This window comes from Cheilinus undulatus, linkage group 13, assembly GCF_018320785.1.
Source record: "Cheilinus undulatus linkage group 13, ASM1832078v1, whole genome shotgun sequence".
NCBI classification, from domain to species: Eukaryota; Metazoa; Chordata; class Actinopteri; order Labriformes; family Labridae; genus Cheilinus; species Cheilinus undulatus.
The window spans coordinates 47,417,745-47,431,450 of record NC_054877.1 but is presented as its reverse complement, the minus strand read 5'-3'; the positions used below and the strand labels follow the sequence as shown (position 1 = coordinate 47,431,450).

General features: G+C 38.2%; 1 protein-coding gene and 2 non-coding genes across 6 annotated transcripts in view; 2 read left to right on the top strand and 1 right to left on the bottom strand.

Moving 5' to 3' along the window:
• Positions 1 to 13,706, bottom strand: part of LOC121519788 (ATP-dependent 6-phosphofructokinase, platelet type-like) — a 50,208-nt gene that overhangs the window by 24,960 nt on the left and 11,542 nt on the right. For 2 of the 4 annotated variants that reach the window (XM_041802701.1, XM_041802699.1), the window contains exons 6-12: positions 13,100 to 13,144; positions 11,638 to 11,746; positions 6,944 to 7,039; positions 5,591 to 5,683; positions 5,292 to 5,417; positions 2,228 to 2,292; positions 1,728 to 1,797 (exon numbers count right to left, since the gene is read on the bottom strand). In XM_041802701.1, the coding sequence (XP_041658635.1) occupies positions 1,728 to 1,797; positions 2,228 to 2,292; positions 5,292 to 5,417; positions 5,591 to 5,683; positions 6,944 to 7,039; positions 11,638 to 11,746; positions 13,100 to 13,144 (604 nt within the window). Of the gene's footprint in view, positions 1 to 1,727; positions 1,798 to 2,227; positions 2,293 to 5,291; positions 5,418 to 5,590; positions 5,684 to 6,291; positions 6,388 to 6,943; positions 7,040 to 11,637; positions 11,747 to 13,099; positions 13,145 to 13,706 lie in introns of all 4 variants that reach the window. The other 2 variants (XM_041802697.1, XM_041802700.1) reach the window with 1 other exon arrangement.
• Positions 9,651 to 9,742, top strand: trnar-ucu. Its single transcript is given in 2 exon segments — positions 9,651 to 9,687; positions 9,707 to 9,742. It is a non-coding gene; the product is annotated as a tRNA-Arg (tRNA).
• On the top strand, positions 11,036 to 11,127 carry trnar-ucu. The gene is given in 2 exon segments: positions 11,036 to 11,072; positions 11,092 to 11,127. It is a non-coding gene; the product is annotated as a tRNA-Arg (tRNA).

The following is a 13,706-nucleotide window of genomic DNA, read 5'->3' as shown; positions in this document are numbered from 1 at the left end:
TTTAATATTATTATCATTATTGATGTTATTGTTATTGTTATTATTGTAATAATTAAAATAAAAATTTATTATTTTTTTATTTTTATTATTGTTGTTATTTTTATTGTTGTTGTTGTTATTATTATTATTGTTTTTATTAATATTATTTTTTTTTTTTATTATATTGTGGGACTGAAAACACATAATAATAGCTAATATTAGATGTATATCAAATTAAAACATATTAAAATATAAAATATTCAATATATCTGTGAAATTGATAAAAAGACGAATCCAGTCTGATTGATTAGAATGAGATATTGAAATGGGAAATTTTCCATATACTTGGGTTATAGATTAACCTGTATATATCAATCATATTTGTTCCATATAGACATTATTGTTTCTACGTCAATACTAGAGACATTCAATTGTTGATTTGCAGTCCCTGAATTCAGAGAAGACTAAACTGCTCATTTCTTTCTTTACATTTGAAACACTTATATGTTTTAGATCATTATGAGTTAAGGTTAGAGTTCATGACTCAACAATAGAGAAGAAAGACAATTGGCAAAAATGGCATCATGGGAGAGTTCTAGGGCCAAAACCACTGCTGACCAAAAAGAACATTAAGGCTCGTCTCACATTTGACTAAAAGCATCCTGATGATCCCCGAGACTTTGGGGGAAACATTCTGTGGACTGACCAGACAAAAGTTACAGTTTTGTCTCATCTCGTGAATAGAAAGACTTATTGCCAGTTCTCTCAAATGCTTGCTTCCAGTTGTTGCTGCCAAGGATGGAACAACCAGTTATGAGGTTTAGGAGAGAATGACGTTTTCACATAGGGCCAAGTAGGTTTGGATGGATTTTTCCCCTTAATAAATGAAATCATCATGTAAAAACTTACTTTTGTATTCACTCTGGTTATCTTTGTCTAATTTAAGATTTTGTTTAATGATCTGGATTTTTTTCTTCTCATATTTAGAGCTCCCAAACCTGCATCAGTAGTTTATTTTTCCCATTTTAAAAGCAATGAGCGTGGAGCCTTCCCAGTTTGAGTTATGAATCAGCAAGGACAATGTCAGCCAGATTCTCCACAGGCTGAAAGGAGGAAAGTTCACCAAGCAGACAATGCAGCTGACTAAGTCTGTATGTGCCGGGATGCCTTCAGCAGCAACACTAGAGCATTTCTACAGTTCTACTTGAAAGCAGAGCCATGGGGAGTGAGCAAAGACAGACACAACGTCGGATCATTATCGCTGGTACTGTCAGTTTGTGGCACTGTTAAAAAGGAAACAGAATGGAGTCAGGAATATCAGATTAATGGAAGTTAAGCCCAGGAAAAACGTATATTTTATCCAGATAAGTTACCCGTAAATATTCAAAGATTTCTTATGCTGGAAGCAGGGTGGACTAAAAGGTCGAAACTAGTAGCTGTAAAGCGTTTCTGCTCTGTGGACTACGCCTACAGAAGCCTCAGAGTCTTACAAACAACATACATCCACCAGCTCTTCATCCCCCGCCTCCTCCTCCTCTCCCTCAGGATGGAGACATTCACAGAAAAACACATGCTGTTAGTGTCACAAAAAGACTGCAGCACCCACAAGTCACCTGGTCCAAAAATACCTCAGTCTACCGTAAATATCTCTGAGCCGCTAGTGGAGAGATGCATTAGAAGAATTACACTCTGATTATCTTATTCATGAGTGGAATATCTTTACTTTTATTAAGGGTGATGGCACTTACATTTGGGAGTTCAGAGTCAGCTTTCCTGTAGGAGAGGAGTCTGTACGTGCTCAGGTTGTTTTCAAAACTCCTGCAGAAAAACAGACAAGTTAATGAGAGAGGAGCGATGGATGTCAGCTCTGTTGCAACTGGTAGACTCAGTACTTTGCTCCCTTATACTTTTCTTGTTTTTGTGACAAAAAAAAGGAAAAAATGGTTTTAGAACATCACTACTTTAAAAGGAAGCCTGCATATTAAGTCATAGTATTCTTGTTTGATTGGCAGTAATGTTTTGTTTTAGTATGTGGCTCAAAGGCAGACACAATATCTCTATATTTGGAGAAAATGTGATAAATGCATTCACATTAAGGCTACCATTTTTGTGCAATGCACTCTGTATGGTGATTTTACATGGTAATAGCTCTATAATCTCAGTCATAGCTGTTTACGGGTTTTACCCTCTTTTGAAAATGCTTTGTAAACATCTAATCATAACACAGTATTTACAGTAAAGAAAATACCTTCCACGCAGCCTCACTGCCTCGTCAAATTTCTTCTCATCCATGGCCTTCTGGACCTCTTGGGTCTGATGGAAAAATATAAAGAGCAACTTCAGTGTCTGCTGATTGAGAATGCATTTTCTCTGACGTGACAGGCTGTATAAGCTGCAATTCACAAGTGATCTGATCAGATTTATGTCTCCAGAAGCTGCTGCGTTAATGACATAAGCTTCTCACTGCCTGAAGTGTGAAATGAAGATGAGTCATCTTCAAATGACTGGGCCGTGAAAAACAGTCACTTCAGACTGACTCGGTGAGCAGCTGTTAGAGGCAGCATGATCTTCTCAGCTGGTTATGTCATTCTGGATTTGATGTTGATCTCTGGAGTCATGTTGTTTAGACCAGTGGTTTTCAACTGGGGGTTTGGGGAGCAGTTTTCAGTGGGTTGCAAATGTGTCTGGGAGAAAATAGTGGCAAAAGTCTACAAAGAGCATGCATCCATACTAGGGCTGAACAATTTGCAAAAATAATCTAATCGCATTTTTTTCCTGCAATATTGTGATTGCGATTTGAAATGCAATTATTTGAAAAGTGGCTAAAATCTGCATGCTGTCATGGGGAAAGGGGGTGTGAAACATGTCAGTTTTCTTGTGCATTGTTGAAAATCTTTGGAAGTTTGGGTCAACATCAACGATATTGGTGGGTCTTGAGGCTAGACCAGTTGAGAACCACTGGTTTAGACCATGCATGATCAGGGACTGATGACCTGTTTGGATCACAAGATCCAAGATCCTTTAGCATGTGTGTCCATACTCTGCATTAACAACACAGCTTCAGAGCTGACCTGATATCAGAACTCAATATAATCAATCAAATTTCAAACCAGTCCTTGTCATGTTATTGTTTGTTGAGAACATCAGTCCATAAATCCAATCACATTATTGCTAAAAAGCCACACACAGATGTAGAAAACTAAAGAAAACTAAAATCTTGTTGCAGAGTTTCTACCTCTGTGTCTCATTTTGCATCCCAGACAGTTATTAAGATAACATGGGGCTGCACAAATTACATAACAGTTCCTAGACAAGGATGGCTTATTATAAGATTATTCCACATGAAAACAGATAAATTCAACAATACAACAACACAGAAGGGGCACTTTTTGAGATGCAAATGAAACATGTATACAATTTGCATAGTATCTGATGCAGTTTCTTGCATTATTTTACTGTAATGTTCATGGTTGATAATCTCACACCTATTGATGCTATTTGGATGACAATACCCTTTGGATCAGTGATTCTTAACTGGTGGGTCGGGACCCAAAAGTGGGTTGCGTAGCAGTTTTCAGTGGGTCACAAATAGGCATCTGAAAAAAAAATGGTGGCATAAGTCCTGAAGTCCTTATGGGACATGCCTCCATACTAGGGCTGGGCAATTAATCGCAAATTGGATTAAATTGCAATATGACCCGCTGCAATTTTCAAATCGCAGTAGTTGCAATATTTCTTCAACTTGAAATATGTCAAAATACCAGTTTAATAAATACATTTTTGCAGAGGCAGAGATTTTATGCACATTATGCAAACATTCAAGTGTCAATTCTTTTATAATGGTTTACAAAAATCCTCCTTTATGTGTTTTATGTATGTTTTTTTAAATCAAAATGAGTGACATAAAATGATAATGCCCATAAACCATTTAAATGACATCACATTTGCAATATGAGCAAAAATAGTTAGCTCATTCTAAATAAAACTGATGAAGCCTAGCATTACTTCATGAAAGTCATACCCCAGCTGTGATCAGCTGGTAGCCAGCCTCACTTCCTCCACCCCAGCCACCTCCTTCATAGCTTAAAGCTTGTTGGACCCCCATATTCAGATTCATGCTACTGTGGATTAATTGCTCCAGAAATAATTTCATTGTTTTCAATACACATGGTCTTATTTATGGAATTATTTATTGCCTGAATTTGTCAAAAAATACATAAGATTAACCCAAGAATAATCGCATATCAAATTGCACACGCAATATTTGGCAAAAAAATCGCAATTAAATTATTTTTGCAAATTGTTCAGCCCTAATCGAAACCTTTTATTTTACCCTGTTTAACTGTGAAATTGGGTAAATTTAAATGTTTGATCAATATTTCAACTAATTTATCTCTTCTTCTTGCATAAATGGGTACTTTTTGCACGATAATGAAGTAATTTCACAAGTTCTCTGGAAAACTGGCAACAATTGACACATGATGATGGGGAAAGAGGGTATAAAATTTGGCAGTTTTGTCCCTTTTCTTTTTTTATATCAGGTGTTTTAGTCCAATCAAGCTCCAAACTGCAACATATACAATTAATCTAACATCCGTTGTTGAAAAATTTTTGTAAACAGAATGGTGGGTCCTGAAGCCGGACTGGTTGAGAACCACTGCTTTAAAACATCACATCTGAAATAAAACACGTTAAAAAGTAAAACAAATATTTGGAATTTATCTGGAGAAAGATTATGGTCCATATCAGTGCTGCACATTATAGTAATAAGGTGCAACTGCAATCATACTGGACAATATTGTGATTGCAATGATGATATAACGCATAGGCAGCATTGTGAGTCTACTTGCTTGGTTATCAAGGAAAATACAGAGAATAATGATAGTTTATAAGTCTGTATTTTTCAACTCAAAAAATACAAATATTTAAGCAGCATAAGACATACAAAACTTTAAGTTTTTATAGTACTGTTTTTACAGTACAAAAGAGCTTATATTTTTCCAAAACTTAAAAGCTTCTGCTTTTTTAAAAATTACAGTGCAAAAGTGGCACTATTGCAAAATCGAATGCCTTTCTGCAGGAGTTTTTATAAACTCTCCAAGTCCTACTGAACACAAAAATAATTGCAGCCTTTCTGTGAATATGTAACTGCACAGCCTGAGGTCACTGTTGCAATTGCTATAAGGTTAATTGTGCAGGACTAGTCCTTGTAAGACCAATGCAACTTTTCTGAACTCCATGGCTTATGCTCAGTCTCTGTATGATCTCTGTCTCTCATAAGCTGCTATACATATATGAACGGAGTCTCTTACCATCTGAACGCACTCCATGAGCGGCAGTCGGACAGCCTGGTTTCCAACCAGAGACACAACACAGGCTGGAGTACTGGCAGAGGCCTCCAGCAGGGCTAGCACTGCCTCCACGCCCATACGGCTGGCCTGCAGGGATCAAAATCATTAAAAGGTCAATACTGAGCTCAGGGATGGAAGCTGGGGTAGAGGGTTGCCATGTTAGTGACTGAAACATCGGATAAGTTCAACCTGCCTTCCACTTTCTCATCTCATGGCTGTATGAACTTCTAAATGCGAAATTATGAGAGATAGTGACATACCAGGATCCTGTCAAAGGCAGAGGGCGTCCCTCCTCTCTGCACATGCCCCAAGATGGTGACCCTGGTGTCGAAGCCAAGGTTACGGACTACCAGCTGGTTATGAAAGAAGGCAATACACAATTTTACATAGTTAAATGTAGGATATTTGAACATTAATATCCCAAAAAGTCTACTGTATCATAGAATTTCCTATACAAACTTTACACAGAAAAGCAACTAATTCTGACAAACATTAAAATGCTACATACATTAAAAGCTTTAATCTAAGTTTGCAATCTAGCACTGATCCAACAGTCACTCTAGGTAAAATATGACATCTTAAACTAAAACAATTCAAATTAAAGATAAAAGTTCAATCAATAAAATAAAAAACAGAAGGGGAAATCATGCAAAACATCTGCTGTCACGTGTACCAATATTATGCATGCAGATTTGAACAATCAAAAATAAAAATACTGGTGCAGAGGGAGTCTGGGGTGGGAATGTGGAACCCAAAAATAAAAGGAGAAGGTTTTTTTTAAAAACAATAACCTTTATGAAAGATTAAAAGGTGAAAAATCAACAATATGTCAGCACTAAGGACGTGTGTGCTCCCACATAAAAGTAAACGGAAACCTCAAACCATGGGGTGAAATGAAAACATCTGTGCATCTGATGGGGGTGGGTGGATCCACAAGATGACTGCACACTTCCATACTTACATCTTTGATATAATCGGGAGTTATTGCCTTGTTGTGGCAATCTATGGCACCTTCGGCTACAATAATAATGTTCAGCCTTTTCTTACCGGCTCGGTTCTACAGAGGGAGGGATACACAGAAGCAAAGCATTTAAAAAACATGACAGAAAACATTTTTGCATCACCAAAAGCTGGAACCAGAGATGGAGGATGAACTCAATTAAAACCACCTTCCTCTAAAGAACACCAGGACATTTTAGCACTTTGTTTGGTCCTTTTTCTGAACACTTGCCACATTTTTGAAGAAGTTTCCTATACACATCTTGCTGCATGATTGTTGCTCAATTAGGCACACTAACTTTGCAAGAATACTGAAGAATGGGCCCAAAAGAACCTCACATGACTCTCTAACTTTAGATGGTTAGATGGTGCCGCTGAATTGTGAGGTAGCTTCTTTCTGGGCCCCTTCTCTGACAAATTCCCCAATTTTTGGTTGCTATAACAGCTGTAAATGGTAGCTAAAATAGACACAGAAAAAGATATTAAGTGATATTTAAAATGAAACCTTCCTCACAATGTAGAAAGTGTCTTGATAAGAAAAAAGAATGACTGTCCACCTTTAGTTCCAGCTCCTGGTTTCCCCTCTGCTTCAGTCTCAGACTGAGCTTACTCACATCCTTCACAAAACTAGAAGAAATGGGCCGTCCTTGTCTGTCAATGGCTCCTTCAGCAACTATGATAATGTTCAACCTGGAACCTCGAGAGCGGCTCTGGACGATAACAAACACTCAAATGTCAGTTCTACTGAAAAATATATCAGTCAGTAAAATCTGAAAAAAAAAAAAATCTAAAGACATTATCACGGTTCTTTGATGTTATTTTTCTCATGGCAGACTGTGGTGCAATGGATAAATGTGCAATGTGAAAGTGTGTCACATGAGGTGTATTTCAAATTCTGTTGATCTGAGTCCCACCAGAGTTGATGATCTCTGCTTTTCTTCTCATTCTTTGCATTAAAGCCTGAACCTTTTGGACTTCTAGACAAATGGAGGAGGAGGTTGTGGGTTCGAGTCCCACTAGAGTTTGCATATAGTGAAGAAAGACTTTCAGAAATGCTGATTGCTGCAATAAATGCCTTTTGAAGCAGTAAAAACTGCTCCAGGATGGTGTGGGTGTGTCTGTTGAATGAGCTGAAGCCACGCCCACTTAGGAGAAATACGATCCTCTTAAATTAAAAAAAAATACTTAATAGAGGAAAGTCCATATTCTGGCTCACATCTCTGTCCTGATGCTTTCAGTGATCCATAGACCACTATGGCTGATAGATTTAGTAAATTTACCTTACAATGAACAAAAAAACTGCATTTAACTGACTGTTAACTTTCAATAAAGGCAGTGACATCAGCGAACAACAGACTGGACTGAGATGAACTGCTCTGTGAGTTTATATTGTAGTGTTAGAGGGGCGGGGTTATTCCCTACTGTGGGCTTATGACATCATAAGCCCACATATTGGCCCCGCCCACATGAAACCCAGCCAGGAAAGAGGTGAAAAACTTTCTAACAATGTAAATCCAGAATTCAGTGACATGTAGATCTCAGAGTTTTCACATGTTGACAGCAACCATATTCCAACATATCTGGAGCGTTAAGACACAAATTTTCAGACTCCATTTAAGAGGATCATTACATCGGCTCTGTGGCATAATGGACAGCGCATTGGACTTCTAGGCAAAACTGAATTTAGAAGGTATTAAAAGGTTGTGGGTTCAAGTCCCACCGGAGTCATTAATTATAGACAGCCTTTCACCCTGAAAGTTATTGATATATTCCTAAGGAGAAGGAGCTTTTTCAATCTAAATTTCTCAGATTAATTATCAACAACGGGTTCTGTAGAACAATGGACAACGCATTGGACTTCTAGGTATAAAAACAATTCAGAAGGTATTCAAAGGTTGTGGGTTCAAACCCCACCAGAGTCATTATTACCAACACCGATGAAATCTGCAGGGGGTTATGTAAAGGGTTCCGTTTGTTTGTATGTGTACCAGATAACTCCAGAACGGAAAGTCAGATCCTCACCAAACTTTCAGGGCATGTTGGGATAGTGACAGGGAAGAATCGATTACATTTTGGTGATGATCCGCGCACCCGTTTGTTTTTTCTCTGACTTTGAAATTTTGAACACCATAGTAATCAATGGGAACGTGAGTTCCTCGGTGGCACTGCTTAGGCGTGGGTCTGCTGCCTCAGACAGCCTTTCTAGTTAATAGAGGAAAGGCTTTCACCCCGAAAGAAAGGAACCAAGTTATTGATATTCCTATGGAGAAGGAGGATTTTCAGTCTTGCTTTATAAAAGGAAAGGCTTTCACCCTGAAACAAAGGAACAAAGTTACTGATATCCCTTTTCTGAGGAGCAAAATGTACTGACTTAATGTACTTCCTACTTACATTTAACCAAATGAGCAATGGTTTTAATCAATCAGTTTAAGTAGTGCAGATGAGCTCTGTAGCACAATGGACAGCAAATTGGACTTCTAGATAAAAGAAAAACTACTCAGAGGGTATTTAAAGGTTGTAAGTTCGAGTCCCACCAGAGTTACTGTTTACAAAGAGAGAGATTCTTGAAGTTTGTCTGTACCATGATGCCCCTGTGGTAATAGGTACTAAAGCTGCTGATTAGTTTGATATCATATCTAATTCCCACAGGGGAACAGGCTCTGTGGCACAGTGGTCAGTGCATTGGACTTCTACGCAAAATCAGAGTTGCTGATTGCTGCTATGAATGACTTTGTTCTTCTTTGCCTGAAATGCTGAACATGCGTAATACTTTTACTTTTACTTTGCACCTTTCAAAGTAAAAGTCCACTTTAGAATCTCCATTCGTATGTACATATTACTTTTTATTTTGAAAAGGTCCCGGCACGCTTCCACTATACACTGAATCAGTCACTTGTAGGAGGTTTATTGAGGAAAAACTTAGGAGGAATGACAGAGCTTTGACAGCAGGGAGACAAAACCGACATGCAGCAAACTCATGGCAGCAACAGCTACAAGCAGAAAAAACATCTGGAAAACGGTTACTGCTGGCAACGGAGAGGAGCGCTGTGGAACCGTGACGTCACACTATCAGCGCGGATCAAAACATGGCGGTCTCCTGCTGGGTTTATGAGCTGAAATGTACTCAAAATGCAGGTATGTGGGATATTTAGTGAGTTTTTTAGTTTAATTTACATTTGAGACATAAAAATATCTATCCAACCAGATGAACTTGTCTGATCATGCAGGGTTCCTTTTAAAGAAAGCTGCTAGTTTCAACCTTGGTTACTGTTGTCATCCAGCAGAAGTGTTTAGTTAGTGAATCACTCTAACCAAGAATCAGGCTCTGTGGCGCAATGGATAGCGCATTGGACTTCTAGTTAAACACTGGGGAAGTGATTCAAAGGTTGTGGGTTCGAGTCCCACCAGAGTCGCTCTTTATGCACTCACACTAGGTCATCCGTACCGTGTCTGGGGTTTGAGCCTATAGCGCAGCACGCTGCATGGCCAGCCTAGGCGCAGTATGTATGTAGAAGAAGGACTTCTAGAGCAGGAATGTAGTGTGAAGTAACAATGCAAAAGGACCCACTTTCGAGTGCAGCAGCTGCATGCTCAGCAGAGACACTGTCCTAAACAGAGAGGCTGAAAAAATGGCAGGGTTTTACTAAAGAGAACTTATATATATATATATATATATATATATATATATTTGTCTAATTTTATTTTAACAAGTTCCAAAGATTTTGATCAGAGCTGAAGAATTTTACCAACTACACACAGCTCCACTATGGCCTCGTTCTAATGGATCCCAGTCCAGCACATATTCCTGACCAGTTTCTAGCAAAGTCAGGCTTTACTGTGAACCCCTCTCTCTCTCTCTCTCTCTCCTCCCTGGGCTCTGTATAGTTAACATACTGATCCCAGGTCAGGTGACGTAACCCCAGTGTCAGATCAGATATCATATTCTGTTGCTATTTTACAGCCTAAACAACAAAACTTAGTGTTGAGTCATCAACACGTATAAATTAATCATCAGTGGATGCTCCATGTGATGGGTTGAGCAGTGTGGGGACTGGGGAGGGGGTCAACTGGCTTACAGATTGCCTAGTGTGAGTGCGCCCTGTAGGAAGGCTGCCAGCCAAAAGGTGATTGGTGTAGTACATCTGTCAACATCATAAAAAGGCCCTCAAAGGTGCTATTTTTGACCCGGATTAGCCCAGAGCAAATCCAAACAAGCCTTTTCACACTTGCATTTAGTTTCTACAGACCTTGACCATCACAAAAAAAATACTTTCCAACAAAAACACAACAGAAACTATCTCTACCTTTTATCTCACCAAAACAAATTCACATTTCTGCACAAGAATGTTTCTGGAACTTGACAAAAACAGAGCTCAACCCTTACAGTAAAGTTTTGTTTAAGAACAAACAACAAAAACAAAAAACTTTGAAACTTAGCTTCTCTGTAAGAATTCATTACAAATAATTTGAACCATTTTAGAAATAGCATTTTAACCCTTAATACACACTGCAATTTCCCCCTTTACATCTGATTAAATGGTTCCTTTTATTGTGGTTTAACTGGGATTACAAGGGTTTAAAAGTTCAGATAAACAACCGGCTGATGTGGCCATCCTGACTCAGTGTGTGTGTTTATGTGTGTGTGGGTGGGGGTGTGTGTAAACGGAGACATATGTTGCTCACCAGGAGTTTCTCTTTACACAAGTGGCTCTGTGGCGCAATGGATAGCGCATTGGACTTCTAGGCAAGCACTGGAGAAGTGATTCAAAGGTTGTGGGTTCGAGTCCCACCAGAGTCGCTCTTTTCCAGCATCTGTTACACCAGCTGATTAATACACATCTCTAAATCTCTCTGTGAACTACCAATCAATTACTCATTGATACACACCTCAGTTATGGCTTTATTACCTCCACTTTAATGTACTAGGTGAAACGTTTAAGAGCAGTTGTTTCACAGGTTCCTGGTAAAGTTTGGTCATACGACGAGCAACATGAGCAGAAAGTTGGAAGTCAGCGGTGTTTTATGTCTGTGGTTATTTTTAGATTCACAACAGGCTCGGAGGTGAAAGGAACAAGACATTAGACATCTGCTCCAACACTTTAAATATGCCCTACTGAAGTCCTTCGAGGAGCTTCTTCACAACGAGGCCTTTATAAAGATTACTACAATAACTTCTTTTGTACTTTTAAGAATGTTTGTTTATTTATGCTTCATACTCCGCCTGAATGTTCTATCAAACTGAAAGTGAAAGGATTGGATCTGATGAAATGAAAGTATGTGTGTGTGTTTCTATATGAGTGTGTGTTACCTCAGACAGTTTCTGACACATGCTCTCCTCCCAGCCATCCTCAGGAGGCATTTCTGGAATAAAAACCCAGTCTGCTCCGCATGCCAAGGCACTGACCAGGGCCAAGTATCTGCACCACACAAAGAAACACCCATACTTAAACAACTGTGTTAAATATTTACTGTCATGCAGTAAGATTAGGACTCAATCAAGCTTTAAATACCATTAAAGCTCCCTAAATATTTTCTGAAATACATGGTATTTCCAACCAGGTATTGAAAATCACATTATAGCAGTTTGGACAAGGGCTGGGAAATTAATCGCAAATTAGATTAAATAGCAATATGGCCTGCTGCAATATTCTAATCGCAGGCAGTGCAATATTTCTTTAACCTGAAATGTGTCAGAATACCAGATACAGTTTTTTGCAGTAGATGTTTTATGCTCTACAGCAGTGTTACTCAACCACTGGGTAAAAAGTTGCAGAAAAGGGGTCAAATGGGCAAAAAAGTAGGAAAAAAGGGGTATTAAATGGCAAAAGACTGCCCCAATGGGCAAAAATGGGATAGAAGTGGCAAAAAAGTGGCAAAAAAGCAGGAAAAAAGTGGCATTCAATGGCAAAAGGTAGCTTAAATGAGTGAAAAGTGAAGAAATTTGTGAAAAAGTGCAATAAAGTTTCCCTCTTTTAAGGTTTTCTGGGGGAATAATATTGAAAATTAAGATATAAAAGAGCCACATGTGGCTCTAGAGCCACATGTTGAGTATCACTGCTTTATACATTATTAGAACCTTCAAGTATCTTTTTTATTTTGTTTTGTTTTTTACAAAAATATTGCTTTGATGCTCATGCATTTATTTTTCTTCATCAAAATGAGAAATAATCATCCCCTTTAATAAAGCGATTGATATCAAATTTGCTATGAGCCAAAATCACAGAAAGATATTTTTTTCTAAATTTAGCCCTAGTTTAAACTCATCTAATATTGTACTTGTTATAATATAGAATGATTTCTTGCTGATGTTTGTTAAACAACAGAAAAACTGAGGAACCTAAATATCGCATTTCAAATCGCAATCGCAATATTGCAGGAAAAAATTGCAATTAGATTATTTTAGCAAATCGTTCAGCCCTAGTCTAAACAGTGTGTCCTTTCAAGAGAAGACCTTTTGTCTGACAGGTTAGATATACTGTACACTAAAGTCAAATTTGAATGTGAAAAATACATGAATTATGAGTTAAGATTGGAATTGCTGCACCAAGCTTACTTGCAGTAACATTTTCATATATTTCATTCATTATGTATCTCAAAGTTATTGTTTTATGGACTATAATAGAATAGAAATGATTATTGGTATTGCACCAGGAAACATGAAATAACATGAGCAACTCTCCATCAATCTGAGACTGAAAGAAGAGAAAGACGCAGCCATAAAAAACAACACAGCGTGAATAAGAGCAACACAGAAATGTCAAAGAGCTTACCCACAGTGCCTCCCCATGACCTCCAGCACAAACGTCCTCTGGTGGCTGGAAAAACAGAAAGAAATGAGAATGATGAGAAACAAGAAAGAGGATCTGTTCACTGAAACCTTGATTCAAACCATTATCTAGTCTAAACTGGACATCCTACAAGTTTAAAGGCTCTAAGACTAGGATTTAAGTTCATCTTTAATTCAAAGATTTGTTTTAGGGCCTGTCGACATGCATTTGGATAAAGCTGTAGATAGGTTGGGAAATCAGGGAGAGAGGGTGGGGAATGACGTGCGGAAAAGGAGCCAAGGGTCGGATTTCAGCCCAGGCCGCCTGTTTAGACTGTAGCCTCTGTATATTCGGAGCAAACGAACTGCTAGGCCACCAGTACTCCAGAATTCTTATTGTAAATCTAAGTGCAAATAAAAATGGCCATAAAATATGTATAAGGCCCAGATATTATGGGACTAAATTATGAAAATGTTCAAAACTTTGGAACTGCTGACATGGAGTCTGGAATTGTTGTTTTTACCATTGGTTTCTGGCAGCTTTGAAGAGAGCAGTTTTAAGACTTTTTGTAGTTAAAAAAAGAAAATTTTACTCTTTCACAAAGTCCATT